Source organism: Sapajus apella, unplaced genomic scaffold, assembly GCF_009761245.1.
Source record: "Sapajus apella isolate SASKATOON/1434 unplaced genomic scaffold, GSC_monkey_1.0 scaffold29, whole genome shotgun sequence".
Classification (NCBI taxonomy): Eukaryota; Metazoa; Chordata; class Mammalia; order Primates; family Cebidae; genus Sapajus; species Sapajus apella.
The window spans coordinates 9,477,563-9,492,578 of NW_022436969.1; the positions used below are offsets into that span (position 1 = coordinate 9,477,563).

At 42.6% G+C, this 15,016-nt stretch overlaps 1 protein-coding gene across 1 annotated transcript in view; it reads right to left on the reverse strand.

The window, feature by feature from the left end:
• Positions 1 to 259: 259 nt before the first annotated feature.
• The window catches only part of GATA6 (GATA binding protein 6), a 33,902-nt gene continuing 19,145 nt past the window's right edge, over positions 260 to 15,016 (reverse strand). The window contains exon 7 of the mRNA XM_032293219.1: positions 260 to 1,601. Within this exon, the coding sequence (XP_032149110.1) occupies positions 1,434 to 1,601 (168 nt within the window). The 3' untranslated portion in view covers positions 260 to 1,433. The remainder of the gene's footprint in view (positions 1,602 to 15,016) is intronic.

Sequence of the window (15,016 nt, forward strand, 5' to 3'; positions counted from 1 at the left end):
CAATTCAAATATCATATAATACTGGGTCCTTCCCACTTACAAAAACTGTCCCCAATGCACATGGAGAGTGGTAACTAACCCCATGCGTCAACTTCAAATAAACCAAAGTATAAAAGGTATAAAACAGCTCCAAAAGGACTATTCTTTGAAAGGAAGGCCTTAAAGCAGTTTGCAAACTTCACATGCACTTGTTTTATATGAATATCTAGAGCCACATACAGCATAAAAAGGAAGCTTTGAAAAGGGAAGGAACTCACTGTACAGAAGACAAAACAATACCCTTTTTATTTTTAAAACTCTGGTGAAATAGGTTTCCATAGGACATCCCATTCCAAAAGAATTAATGTAAACCAACCTGCCTGTGGGTTAGTCACACTATACAGACTTCATCAGAGTGTTTACAGATACCTAGAGTATTTACAAATGCTATCCGTTAGGTAGTAAAGTTTTGTTGCAATTTTTCCAGCACATATTCCACAGTAAAATAAAGGGAGTATATTGGTGTTCTTGTATAAAAATTCTTAACAAATAGAGAAAGGCAATTTTCCTGAGAGAAGATTTGTTCTTGAAATATTTTTCCTTTAACAATTGGAAATATAGAAATGGGATGTAGTTGTAAAAGAAGCATAAGAATGTCTAAGTTAACATTTTTCTTTTAAATTATTTTAAGTACCATTAAGTTAAAATGTTTACATTCATTATAAAAAATGCTGTTAAATCTTATGCAAATGATTTAACACTGATTGCTGCAACGCAAATTGCACTTTTTAAAAAAATTATTGTATACATGGAAGAAAAATATCTTGTTTGCTACCCTGTTTACAAATTCCGACTGACTTCAGATCAGCCACGCAATATGAACTTTGAGAAATGTCAGTCACAGTGTGTGTTAAAGTTACAATGCAGTCTTGCAAACTGAGTGATATTTTTGACAAGAGACCTCATGAACCAACTCGGCCTCCAGAGATGTGTACCAAATGGCCTCAAGTGATCTTCTCCATGAACGCACGTGAAATCTGGATGTGGAAAAGGTATGAAGAAATTCTGGAACAACCGAAATTGATCAGAAGAAGCACATGATTTTGGACAAAATGCGAAATCTTTTTTAAAAATCTCTCTCAATATTCCTTAGCAAGCAAGGCCCGGGTCCCAGTCCCGGCTTCTGGAAGTGGAGCAGGGTCCGCCCCCCGAGGCGGGCTGGCTGGAGTGGCCCTGGCCAGAAGGGGAGGCGACGCGCCCCGTTGCACTGGCCCTTCCCTTCCATCTCCTCTCACTCTTCAGCAAGCCTCTTGGGGAAAACATCTCTTTCAAAATAAAGGCACGAGAATCACGTTCTGTCAGCGCAGTCGCCACTGTCTGGACTGCTGCACAAAGCAGACACGAGTGGAGCGCGGCCCACGGCGGAGCCCTCCTGCCTCCTGGCTGGCGTGGGCTCAGGCCAGGGCCAGGGCGCACCAGGAATCCTGTCGCACGGAGGATGTGACTTCGGCCGGCGAGGCCAGACTGACGCCTATGTAGAGCCCATCTTGACCAGAATACTTGAGCTCGCTGTTCTCGGGATTAGTGCTCTCTCCCGCGCCAGTCATCACCGGGGCACTCGCCTGGCAGAAGAGGGGGACAGAGAGGAGAGACGAGAAAGGGGAGAGGCGGTTACGGTCCTGCTAAACACATGGGAACAAATGAATGGGTCAGTGCAGCCAGGGCCAGAGCTGCTCCTGGGCGGACCCAGTGCAGGGGAAGTGAGGTCGACATTGCTATCCCCTGCCCCCAGCAAGCAGGGGCATTGCCCTGCGTTGCACAGTGACCTGACCGTGGCCACTTAAACCCTGGAAACTTTAGAACTCAGGGCAGGAGCCACTGGCAAGATGCAGGACTGCACAAAAGGAAGAACTGAAGGAACGCTATTTGTAAAAAGTGCCAAACTCTTAAGATCTCTGACGATGAAACAAACTGCACTGAGCTGGTAAACGGGCATTAACGATACACACACAACCTAATAATTTCCAAAGAGAAAATGCAGAGAACGCGCGCGCGCGCGCACACACACACCCCCACCACACACACACACACACACACACACACACACACACACACACACACACAGCTCTAACAAGGCTTATCTGGTGATGACAAACTCTTTTTAGACTTTTTAAGAAAAGCTACAGTTAACATTCCCTGATAAGTGAAATTTTTAAGCACTGACTTCATGGAAAATAAACCCATGCATATACAAGTTTTATTATCTACCTCATTTACCTTAATTCTTTACAAGAACAGCCCATGTCTGAAGCAGACCACATTTTAAAGAAAATGCTAGATCCTCTATCTGCCATGATCATGGCAATGATTTCTCTCCTTTTTTTTTTTTTTTTTTTTTTTTGAAACAGTCTCACTGTAGCCCAGGCTGGAGTGCAGAGGCACTATCTCCACTCAGCACAACCTCCACCTCCTGGATTCAAGTGATTCTCTTATCTCAGCCTTCCGAGTAGCTGGGATTACAGGAATGCACCACCACACCTGGCTAATGTTTGTAGTTTTAGTAGAGACGGGGTTTTGGTAGAGGCCATGTTGGCCAGACTGGTCTCGAACTCCTGACCTCAAGTGATCTGACTGCCTCAGCCTCCCAGAGTGCTGGGATTACTGGCATGAGCCACTTTGCCTGGCCACAATGATTTCTTTTTTAAAGAGACAGAGTTTCACCATGGTCAGGATGGTCTCCATCTCCTGACTTCATGATCCACCCGCCTTGGCCTCCCAAAGTACTGGGATTACAGACATGAGCCACAGCGCCCAGCCTCACAATGATTTTTTGAAGCACAAGTTCACCTTTCCCCTGTTCCACCCATTCCTCCCATTCACATGAGAAAGGCCAAATAGGAAACATTATATAATTTAGTAGAATCAAACCAAAATAACTAAAATCTGTTTAGACAACGGTTTGAAAAAAGTTGCTCTTGAGAAACTTTTTGAAAAATCTAGCCATAATCATGTACTTTTTAAAATCACCTTTTTCCTTCTAAAAAGTTCAGAAGCCCTTATTCCTTCCAAACTTTCAGAGTTCCATTCTATAAATTACCAGATACTTATTATTTGACAGAGGTAGGACATTGTGTACTTTTTGAAGAATTTCTTTTTTACATATGTAATCCCATTAAATCCTTAAAACGGCCATTCCTCTGGCACCAGAAGCAAGCAGAATAGAAAGGAAGTGTGCCGAGCCTCCATGGCCTGCAAGTGAATGAGATTCGACTCTACTCGTTTTTCCAGCAAGATCTGGTTTGCTCTCAATCCTCACCATAAGGGCATGAGGTTGGGAGGCAGGACTTCAGGCAAGCAAGCCCACTGAGTCTAAGCACCAGACTTCCTCCCTCCCAAGCAGACAGACCAAACCTGACTCCCTCACAGGTAACCACGCCTTCTCTTGCCCAGCAGAAATGAGGGTTTATGAAAATCCAGCAACAGCCCTGGTCCCACATCCAAACTTTTATTTACATAACACAAATGTAAAGACTTAAACTGAGGGTTTTAGGTGCATAAAAAAGCAAATTTCACAAAATCAGTGAGATGTCTACTAAAGCTTCACAGGGATTCTTGTGGCAATTCTGAAAGAACTAAAATAATCCTGTCCAACGAACTGAATGCCATGAACTCGGTTACACTTATGAACATAGTGATTAACTTTAGCCCTTAATTCCAGAAACTCCACTAGAAGCAAATCCAGTATGGACCGAGATTTAACCCTCAAAGAAATAATGATATTCAATCACAACAGAATTATTTATTGAGAGAGGAACTATTAGAGTGAGCTCCCTTATAATAATATATGTCATGCCCAACTTTGCTAAGATTTTCTTATTCCAAAACAGGCATATCTGCATGCATCTGATTAAATCTGACTTCACCACGGCAAGTGTTATTTTCTGAAATGGAGAGGGTTCCTGAATTGGCCCACCAGGAAATAGCCCATCTCAAATGGTAGGGAAGTGCCAAGGCAGCAGAGGATTCTGTCACCACCACCACAGCCAGCAACAAGAAATATTAGTAGTCTGGGCATGGCGACTCATGCCTGTAATCCCAACACTTTGGGAAGCTAAGGAGGAAGGATCGCTTGAGCCCAGGAGTTTGAGACCAGCCTTGGCAACATAGGGAGACCCCCATCTCTACAAAAAATACAAAAGTTAGCTGCGCATGTAATCCTAGCTATTTGGGGGGCTGAGGTGGAAGGACTGCTTGAGCCCAGGTGATGGAGGCTGCAGTGAGCTATGACTGTAACACTGTACTGCAGCCTGAGGGACAGAGCAAGACCCTGTTGGAAGGAAGGAAGGAAGGAAGGAAGGAAGGAAGGAAGGAAGGAAGGAAGGAAGGAAGGAAGGTTGGTTAGCAAAGCACCAACTGACAGCCAAACAGTGGACCAGGAGCCTGAGACAGTCACTGCCCCAGGAGCTCTCAGGCTATATGGGGAGCCATACACACTAGAAAGTCGAATGATGGCTGTTTATCATAAGTGACTGCTGGCTGTTTATCATAAGTGACAAATGAGTGGCTGAGACAGGAAGGTAGAACAAGAGTCAGAAAAGGAATAGCAGAGGGCAAGGACTTCCAGGCAAGGAACCAAGGCAGCCCGCACAGGAGCATGGGGAGGAGGGGAAGGAGCTTGGACTCTCCAGTCCTGTCCTGGCTCAGTCCCCTGCTGAGTGCACTCGTCCCTGAGCCTCCTCTGTGCCCCAGTCCTCACATTCCCCACCTTAGGGATGGCTGTAACAATTAAATGAGCTGTTTGTAAAAGCGAAGGCATGGTGCCTTGCCATGTTAAACATTCCATAAAGGGAAGATATTGTTATTGGCGAGAGAAGGGTGTTAAATGGGAGGCAGGACAGATGGAGAGAGGCAGCCACCTGGCCTGTTTAGAAGAAAATCCAGCTGAAAAACAGAAGGATGAAGCAAAAGAGTGAAGAAACCATGTGGGAGAGGTAAACCAGAAGCCTGACATAAAACTTTGTGTGCCTCAGTTTCCTCACCTATAAGGTGTGATAAAAAGAGGCACCCATGTCAGGTTCTTCCAAAAATTAAATTGGCTAGGTCTGGCATGGTGGCTCATGCCTGTAACCCCAGAACTTTGGGAGGCTGATGCAGGTGGATCACCTTAGATCAGGAGTTCAAGACAAGCCTGACCAACATGATGAAAGCCAGTCTCTACTAAATACAAAAAATTAGCCAGGCATGGTGAAGTATGCTGCTCATGAACCAAGCTTGTGCCATTGCACTCCAGCCTGAGCAACAAGAGCAAAACTGAATCTCAAAAAAAAAAAATGAGATGACTATACATAGCTACCAGAAAAAAAAAAAAAAAGAATTAAATTGGCTAATATATGTAAAGTCCTTGTAACAGTGACTGAGAACAGTAAAGATTATGTCAGTATAAGCTACTCTTGTTACCTATTATTCAAAGCTAAGGGGCTTGGATCTAATTTATTCTCCTCATTCTCTCCTTCAGCCCAGGCAAGTTACCCCATCACCAGGCAGGATCAGATGCAGACACTCAGACCTCAAAGAGAACCACCTCCAGAATGACCCTATTCAAACTGTCACTGATGGTTCTTCACAAAAATAAATCAAGATGTTCTGCAGCCAAAGTCTCATGACTTTTTTACTTTTTTTTTTTTTTTTTTTTTGAAATAGGATCTCACTCTATCATCCAGGCTGCAGTGCACTGGGTGCAATCTCAGCTCACTGCAACCTCCACCTCCTTGGCTCAAGAGATCCTCCCATCTCAGCCTCCCAAATAGCTGGGACCACAGGCATGTGCCACCACGCCCAGCTACTTTTTGTATTGTTTTAGAGACGGAGTTTCACCATGTTGCCCAGGCTGTTCTCAAACACCTGAACTCAAGGGATCCACCTGCCTCAGCCTCCCAAAGTCCTGGGATTACAGGTGTGAGCTACCACACCTGGTCACTCACTAACTCTTTTTCAACAAGCCACATTAAAGGAACATTAAACACCCTCAATGTTATTCTTACACCTGAATAACAATCCCAAAAACAGTCAAATAACCTGTCATTTTTTCAGACAAAATGTTAAGTTATTTGGCAGGCCAAGAGTCCTACCATTAAAGGGCAGACAACCCTCAAATTCCAGGAGTGATGCGCTCCTAAAAATAAATCTGCTCAATTGCAATTAAAACCAATAGCTAAGCCTGTCAGAAAAAACGATGGAGCAAGTACTTGTGCTCAATGCTTGCTAGCCTTATTTTATGTGGGGATATAATATTTAAACATGAAATACTGCAAAGCAAGGCTGATGTCCCCTCACTCATGGCTGGCAGGGCTACATTCTGGTACACACACACCTTACAGAAGGCAGTTAGCAGCAGTGTCAACAGCCATCCAGAAGTTCAGAGCTTACTTCACCCTGTAATTTCACTTCTGGAAATGTATTACAAGGAAGTAATTCAAAAGAAGAGAAAGGCTCCACAAAGGAAGCCAACCATTGCAAGGTTACTTCTAATAGTAGAAACCACAGAAACAATCTAATGTCTAATAATATGGGAACAGTTTAGAAAAGCAGGGTACATCCGCTCAGTGAACTATTATGAAATTACTAAGAATAATAAGATCATGGAGCAAAATGGAAAAAATCCTGTAATACCATGCTAAGTGAAAAACGGCAAGATATGAATTACACGTCATAACTGCAATTTATCTATGCACATGTGTAAGTATCACAAGGGTCCCCCGGGAGGAGGGGAGAAACGGGACTAGCTGAGAGGGCCAAGCCTATTAGCCATCTATACTTTTCTTTGAATACTTAAATTGCATAGTAAATCTATGTAGGTTGATGCCAAAGCAATTGCAGTTTTTGGCATTGAAAGTGATGGCAAAACCCACAATTACTTTTGCACCAATCTAATAACTTTGGAGATGAACTGAAGACATGAACACCAGAAAAATAAGGCACAAGGCATTTGAGGGGCAAACCAGACTTGATGCCATCAGAAAGTGGCTTAAAAAAAAATGGGAGGGAACCAGAGTCAGGGTACTGACAGGGTACTGACATAATAGCGGGAGACTTTAACATTAATATTAGATAGATCAATGAGACAGAATGTTAACATCAATATCCAGGACTTGAACTCAGATCTGGAACAAGTAGACTTAATTAACATTCATAGAACTCTCCACTTTAAATACACAAAATATACACTCTTATTAGTACTACATCACACGTATTTACAGGTTTAAATGAAATATTGGTTGGCTGCTTGTTAATTATTTTCTTCCCTCATTTTTTTTTTTAATGTCTCTATTATTAAACACAATTACAGGCATACCCAGTTTTAGACTGCATTCTAGCCCGGGCAATAAAGCACCACCCCTGTTCTCTCTCCCTCTTCCTCTTCCTCTTTCTTCCTTTCCTTTATTCTTTTTCTTTTTTTTTTTAATATTCTTTTTCTTCCTTTCAAAAAAAAAAAAAAAAAAAATGGGAGGGAACCAGAGTCAGGGTACTGACAGGAGGGCAGGTCAGAAGGGCCCCATGCGCCCCTGAAATCATCTCCCTGCCACCTGGCATAGGCCAGGGCCTGACCAGCCAAGCACACGTGAAACTCACAGTTGTATATAAGTTAAAATATCCAACACGTCGGCCCCATGCATCAGTGCAACTTCAGCTCTCAAAATCAATATTCTTTTTTTTTGGGGGGGGGGTGCGGACAGAGTCTCACTCTGTTGCCCAGGCTAGAGTACCGTGGCGAGATCTTGGCTCACTACAACCTCCTGGGTTCAAGCTATTCTCCTGCCTCAGCCTCCAGAGTAGCTGGGATTACAAGCACCCGCCACTACACCCAGCTAATTTTTATATTTTTAGCAGAGACCCCATGTTGATCAGACTGGTCTTGAACTCCTGACATCAGGTGATCAATCCCACCTTGGCCTCCCAAAGTGCTGGGATTACAGATGTGAGCCACCACGTCCAGCCTGAAAACCAATATTCTAACTGCAGAAGGCGTTCTGCAGAGTTGGCACAGCAGCTCTCCTTAAGAAGTCTGGGGTGAGGTAGGAGGACTGGGAAAAAAAATTTTTTTTAAGTCTGGAGGGCTAGGCACGGTGGCTCAGACCTATAATCCCAGCACTTTGGGAGGCCAAGGCAGGCAGATCACAAGGCCAAGAGATCAAGAGCATCCTGGCCAACATGGTGAAACCCCGTCTCTAATTTAAAAATAAAAAAATTAGCTGAGCATGGTGGTGTGCGCCTGTAGTCCCAGCTACTCAGGAAGCTGAGGCAGGGGAATCACTTGAACCCGCCGTTGCAGTGAGCCAAGACTGTGCCACTGCACTCCAGCCTGACAACAGAACGAGACTCTCTCTCCAAGAAAAAAAAGAAGTCTGGCTCATCCTGTCATTAAGTTTCTTTCCCTCACTGATGAGAGTAAAGAGCTGCCTACTAAGAATCGGTACAGGCCGGGCGTGGTGGCTCACGCCTGTAATCCAAGCACTTTGGAGGCCAAGGTGGGCGGATCACCTGAGGTCAGGAGTTCAAGACCAGCCTGACCAACATGGTGAAACCCTGTCTTTAAAAAAAAAAAAAAAAAGAATCGGTACAATCCGTGTGGGGGCGGGGAGGGCTGGTAATCAGAGAAAAATGTACGATGATCCTGGACCTAATGCACACGCATACAAACACACGTATAAATTTCAATTGGTGAATATATTTTCCCACATCTAATTCAACCCTTCAAAGGACTTTAGTTCAGATAGCAGACATTGCAACCCAGCAAAAGCAGGCACTTCACTAACCTAGACCAACCTAAACAAACATTCCTGAACAGGAGTGGAGGGAGAGCTCCGGAATGCCCACAGCTCAACCATCCTCCCTCCTTTAGACAGGCAGCACAGGCCAGGCCGAGGTCCCTGCTCTCTCCCTGATCAAAGTGCAAGGAGGGTGGAGCAGAAATCGGCTCTGTGTTTCCATTCACTGCTTATCTGCCCTCCACCCTCCCACAGACAACTGAAAATGGAGGCACTTCCTGTTGAAAGAATGTGTTATCAGGGCCAGACCCAGCCTGGGCTTAGCACTGAAAGCTGGTGGGGTTAGGTGGGAGACAGGCCGAGCAGCTAGGCTGGAAAACTCCCTCCTAAAGGAATAAATGACTTGAGGGAGAGCTTGGGCTGCTGCAGACTGGGACATGGAAAATATCCGCTATCCTGAGAAGTAGGCACAGTTCTTCTGTAGATCACCTGGATTTTTTTTTCCCTGTGAGGACCCTTCACTCATTTTTAGATACATATCTGAAAAGTCAAATATTTCTGATTGGATCAACTCATGGAGACAAATGCCCAGCAGTGTCTCTGTTTCCCTTCATTTCACACATCCCATAACCGGTAGGGTGAGAGACAGTTTCTGATGGAAAGGCAACACACCCGAGAAAAGGAAACCCAGAAATGGTGCAGCCTTTTCCAAACACAGGTTCTTTGGCTTGTGGATTATGTGCATAAATTTCACTTGAGGAAGAAAACCAGAGGAGTGTACGGGGCATGCTCTATCTTCCTCGCTGGAATCTCTCTTCATGCAGTCTCAGTCTGAAGAAAGAAAACACTGCACCCCAGGCAGGCTGAAGGGCGACTGTGTGATCCTTCCCAGAGCAGAAGACTTTGATGGTGATCACACTGCCTCCTTCACTGCGAGGCAGACTGTCGGCTCCCCCAGCCTCTGATCCATCCTTCCTACACATCTGAGTGAGATTGTGCTTACGGCTTTTTCTTGTGTGAGGGGAAGCCAGCCGCCCTCACTGCCAAAGCTCTTCTCTGCTTTTGTAACCTCTAGGTTAGACTCCTGTGGTGCTTTATAGCTGCCTTCCTCAAAAGAGGAATTAAAAACTTTGTATAAATTCCAACAAAGGGGAAATGCTTTCTTGCAAATCGTAACTTCCACTATATAAACTACGATCATTTCAGTTTGGCTGGAAGTAACAGAGGACCAGACATAAGACTCAATAATACTTTAGAAGGTGGCACACAAAAGACGCATGAACACACACAGATTCTGTCTCCACCAGGACATGTGAAAACCAATCACAGTGAAACTCTCAAATTCTTAACAGCTTAATAAAACAAAAGAACATGGACACCTTCTCTCATAGAGGGAAAGTCACCATCACCTCAACTGGTGACCTAACTATTCAGCAGAATAGTTTTGTATATTTTTTGAATTCAGCAAACAAATTCCTTACTGGAAATTTCACTGGCTGCTCCCTCAATCTGCCCCTATCCCTACCCGTCTCATCCCTTCTAGGCCTGAGTAGACAAGGTTATAGCCACACCAAGGGATGCTGCCCTTTTCAAGAAGAGGAAAACAATTCTGTACACATCACCTATTAGAGATAAAAGACCAGATTGTTTTATATATCTGTGTGCACTCAGCAGCAAGCATGTTGTGGTGAAGAAAGGCATCAGTCAAACTTTGTAAGTACTCTGGGATTATCAGCAAAATACTGATGTACAAATATAAATTGCAAGGGAGAGGGTTTGTCCCACAACTTTGAAGTCACTGAGCACACTAAAGAATCTTCTAAATGAATCAGAATGAATTTCACTATTCTAATCTTCAAATTAAGTGGGACAGGATCCTGAGGCAAGATTTAAAACCTGGTGAACTATTATCTTAATTTTTATAACAAAACTGGCTTTTCCAGAGATTGGATGAGCATCTTAATCTCTCCATCTCAATTACAGAAATCATACCAAGAAGCCTTTACAATGCACTTAAACCACAAAAAGCATTAGGAAAGTGCTAAGTATCAGAAGGAATTAAAAATTTGCTATTAGTGAAATAAATTCTCTAAAATGTGGTTACTTTCTTAACACAATAACTCTACATCTCCACATTTCCTCATTAAGAAAGTGAGAATCTTATTCTAATATCTTGAGATGAAAAAAAACGCCATGCAAATAAAGCTGATTACTATTAACTTCCAAGACCCGTATTTAAGTATTGCTATTTATTCTTCTTAAACTTCAAAGGTCTCCAGGCATCTCCCACTTACTCTACACAATACTCCTAAGGACCAGATGGTAGGAATTACTTTTCCTCTTTAGTAGAAGGAGGAAAACAGAGGCTTTACAGAACCTTGGCAGCTCACTATACTCACACAGACAGAGTCGGGGCTAGCGCCTGGCTGCTGGAATCTGTTTCCTTCCAGCTGCTAATCCGCGAACCCCCAGAATAAACTTTTGACCATATTCAGGCTTCACCACGCATCAAGCAACTAAATTTAATGAGCACTTTAAATGTAAAATGCTTGTGTTTAATAAAATAAAAATATGGTTCTGGAGCATGTGGCCCAACTCTGGTGAAACCGTGCCAGGCCAACAACCAAAACAGGCAGCAAGCACACTATCAAGTCGGGTCATGATTTAAGCACCATCAGATGTTAACTTGGAACTGTTTACTCATAAGACCCCAACAGGACATTAAAATCAATGCCCTGTATTTGTTCAAATCATTCTTAAAATATGAGGTCAATAAGATGATGTCTTTGTGCTCAGTCTCACAAATTCTGCATACTGGGCCTCTAAAAAAAAGCCTGATGTGATGGGTATCTGAGTGATGAATTGTCACACTGCCAACACCTGTCTTTGGAGATGCCTTTTTAAATTATTAAAATTTCAGAGAAAATTAACAGGTAGTTCTAAACATGAACAGAACTAACAGATTGTACTTAATTCATATCCACTGGATCTTCATACTGCTCGTAACTCTTCTGGCAGACACCCATGAAATGCATAATAAATTACTTTTGTTCCAGTAAAGGAATTCGTTTTCTTCGAAGATTCATTTAGCAATAACCTTTCAGAGCAATCTAAGCCAGATCTCTTAAATTTGGCCATGTTTTCCCGTAACATTATTTCATGTTTTCTGACAATTTTGTATATTCTTATAGAGGCAGGAGTGGAAGAAAACTGCAAAGAATCTGTAATTTGCAAAGAAAAGCTGTGTTCTGGGATGAGGCCATAAGAAATGAATAACTTCTGCCCACACTTATTCTTTATCCAGTATTCTGGCTATTAGATAGTGATAATGAGTCACTTATTAAATAAACCACAGTTTCATGATAAATTGTGTGGACATATATATTACAAACTATTTAAAGCACTACTGTTTCCTAATGTACATACAAAGCCACTGGATACCTATGCAGCACACGATGCATTTTTTAACTACTTCTTACCATCCTCCTCCCCGTCATACACACACACACACACACACACACACACACACACACAGGATAGAAAACGAAGTCTAGAAAAAGCCTTGAGATCAAAATGAAAGTATGCAAATTCACATGCTTGAACATTCCCTGCTGGGGTGACGTGTGACTCTCATTGGCGAAGGCCAGTGTGGTCAGACAAGAACGTGAGTTATTAGAAGGGGCTGTGAATATAGAAAGAAAAGGAGCCTGGCACATAGGGAGCGTGAAGATAAAATGCCAACAAAATATTTATGTTCATGGCTTGTAGCATGTGGCAAGTGGGATATTAATAACTGTGATGATTGGTCAACTCCCTGGGAGTGGTAACAGCCCTGGACTGGGAGGCAGGAGACGTCGGTTCCAGTCCCGGCTTCAACACTGGCTTGTTTTGTGACCTTAAGGAGTCACTCGGATCTTGGTTTATAAATGAGGCAATAATAATACCTGACCACAACTCTCTCACAGGCCCTTGTGGGAGATTAATGATTTTTTAACTCTTTTGTTACTCATTTGGAAAAAAGTGTTTTTGGATGACAGACTGAAAAAAAAAAATGGGCACTTGCCTAATAAGAAATTTTTTAGTGATTCCCTAAAACTTAATTGAAGGCAATTTGAATATTCTAAAAAATTCTAAAACGGCATTTTCTTGTGTATGGACTTAAGTCACAGCATTAGAAGGATTTCAGTACTGCAATCTTGTGTTTCTCTTAAAAGAATCTTATTATAACCACATTAGATATGTCAACAAAAGTAATTTTTACTACTTTTTTTTACATGATGTTACACAACTACTATATTCTTAGTACCATTATACATTTGATTTCTAAGTATAACATTGATAAGAAAATTTGCATTAAGTGCCTTAAATACATTCTTGGTCAAGAGCAAATAACTTCTCTGGCACTGTTTTCCCACCTGTTTCAGTGGGAGGATATTTGATGCTGAAATTAATCAAAGTTAGTCAAATTTCTTTTAGAAAACATTCTTTCTTCTCTCTAAAGTTTTCGAAGAAATGACCTAATATCACATATTAATCTAACACGCTGTACTGGCAACAATGCTGACCTCATCCGCCAGACCTGCGGCCAACGTGAAACCATGCTTCTCAGTTTGACACAAGACCTTGATTGTTCTTTAACTTCTGAGTCTCGCTTAGGGGAAAAAATAAAATGTATCTGAAGCACCCAGCACATAAAGGTACCTGACAAACTGATTTCATGCCTCCCTGTGTTCACTATCTTATAAGTGAGAGTATAGGAAAGGGAAAAACTTCCTCAAAGCTCAAGGGCACTTTGATAAAATCCAAGCCCAATCCACCACTGTTTGGCTCTTGAATCCTCTAGAAGCTCTGTGGAATATTCAAGTTAAAAATGAAGCAGTAATTTTCTGTTCCAGCCCCTGCAGTCTCTTGCCTTAGAGCTCACCTTCATAGGTTCCTCTGAGCAACTTAACAGTATAAGCACAACATAAGTCCTTCACAAATGTACCTTTCAGCTCTTTCATGGGAACTATACCTTTGTGACCAACTGCAGTGCACAGTAAATCAAAAATAATCCCATTACTTGAAGAAAAAGCTGGTGGAGTGTAAATCTGCTAATAAAGAATCCCCCCTCCATTGGAAACTGCATAGTAGCTACAGGACCTTATGGTGTTTTTCTATTTTCACCACAGGATGCAAATATTTAAAAAAAATCTATAAAAACAATTTAAAATATTTACCTGCCTAAGCTTTCTTCAGAGGGCCTTATAAATAACATCAAATAATCTTAACCTGAGCCAGTCCCTAGATCACTGCTGTTGGCCACAAGTACTCACGGGTGTTTAACTCCTTCAAAGGACCACACAGCTCAGGAGTGAGTATAGTAGGGAAATAGGTCCTGCTCAGCACACAGCGTCCCAGAAGCACACATGGGACAGGAACGATGACACCTATTTACTAGCAAGAAACATACCAAAAGAGTAGTTAAGGCCCACCCACCCAGGCCCAGATGCAGCTGGCGAGGATCCTAAGTCTCTATCCTTCAGCCTGATGTCCACCTGTATTTGTGGAAGCTGTGTATCACCAGCCATGCCTCACAAAGGTGAGGAAACATATTTCCTATCACTAACATGCCATGCCAAATATGTTTCCATTAGAAGAGGTCACCAGGCAGCCACTCCAATCACTGTGCCCCCAGAATCCCTGGAGGGAGAGACATTTACAGCATAGGCCTAAAGGAGGTCCGCACATAGAGTCAGCTCAAAGGAGATGTTTTTCCTCCCTAATTGTGAGGAGGAACCCTGCTTGTAAACTTGAAAGCAGGGAGCATACTAGCCTTTGTTTACATAAATTATCAAAATACAGAACCCTCCAGTAAGAGTGTCCTAATTGTTGGACTCCCGTGTACAGACAGAAAACACATTTGTCACTGAAGCAGGATTTAAATATAGAGTCCATCCTGTCATTTAGGCCCTGCTTAAGGCTGACCTGACATTGATTTGAAATATTTTCAAATATCTACTTTCCACCCATTCTACCAGCCTCACTTCCTGCCTTTGGCTTCTTACACCCTACACTCCAGCCATAATGAGCTATTTTCCTTCAGCTCCAGAAATTCCCACACCCTTCTTCTTTCCTGGATACCTCTATCCCAATCTTTCCCCAGCAAAAATCCTAACTAATTTTAATTTCCTCTACTTTGTGAAGCCATCTCCAACTCTAGTTACCACCCCTTTAAAGCATGTCCAAATGTGACCAATAGTAAGATCTATGTTTATACCTGTCTCTCTCCA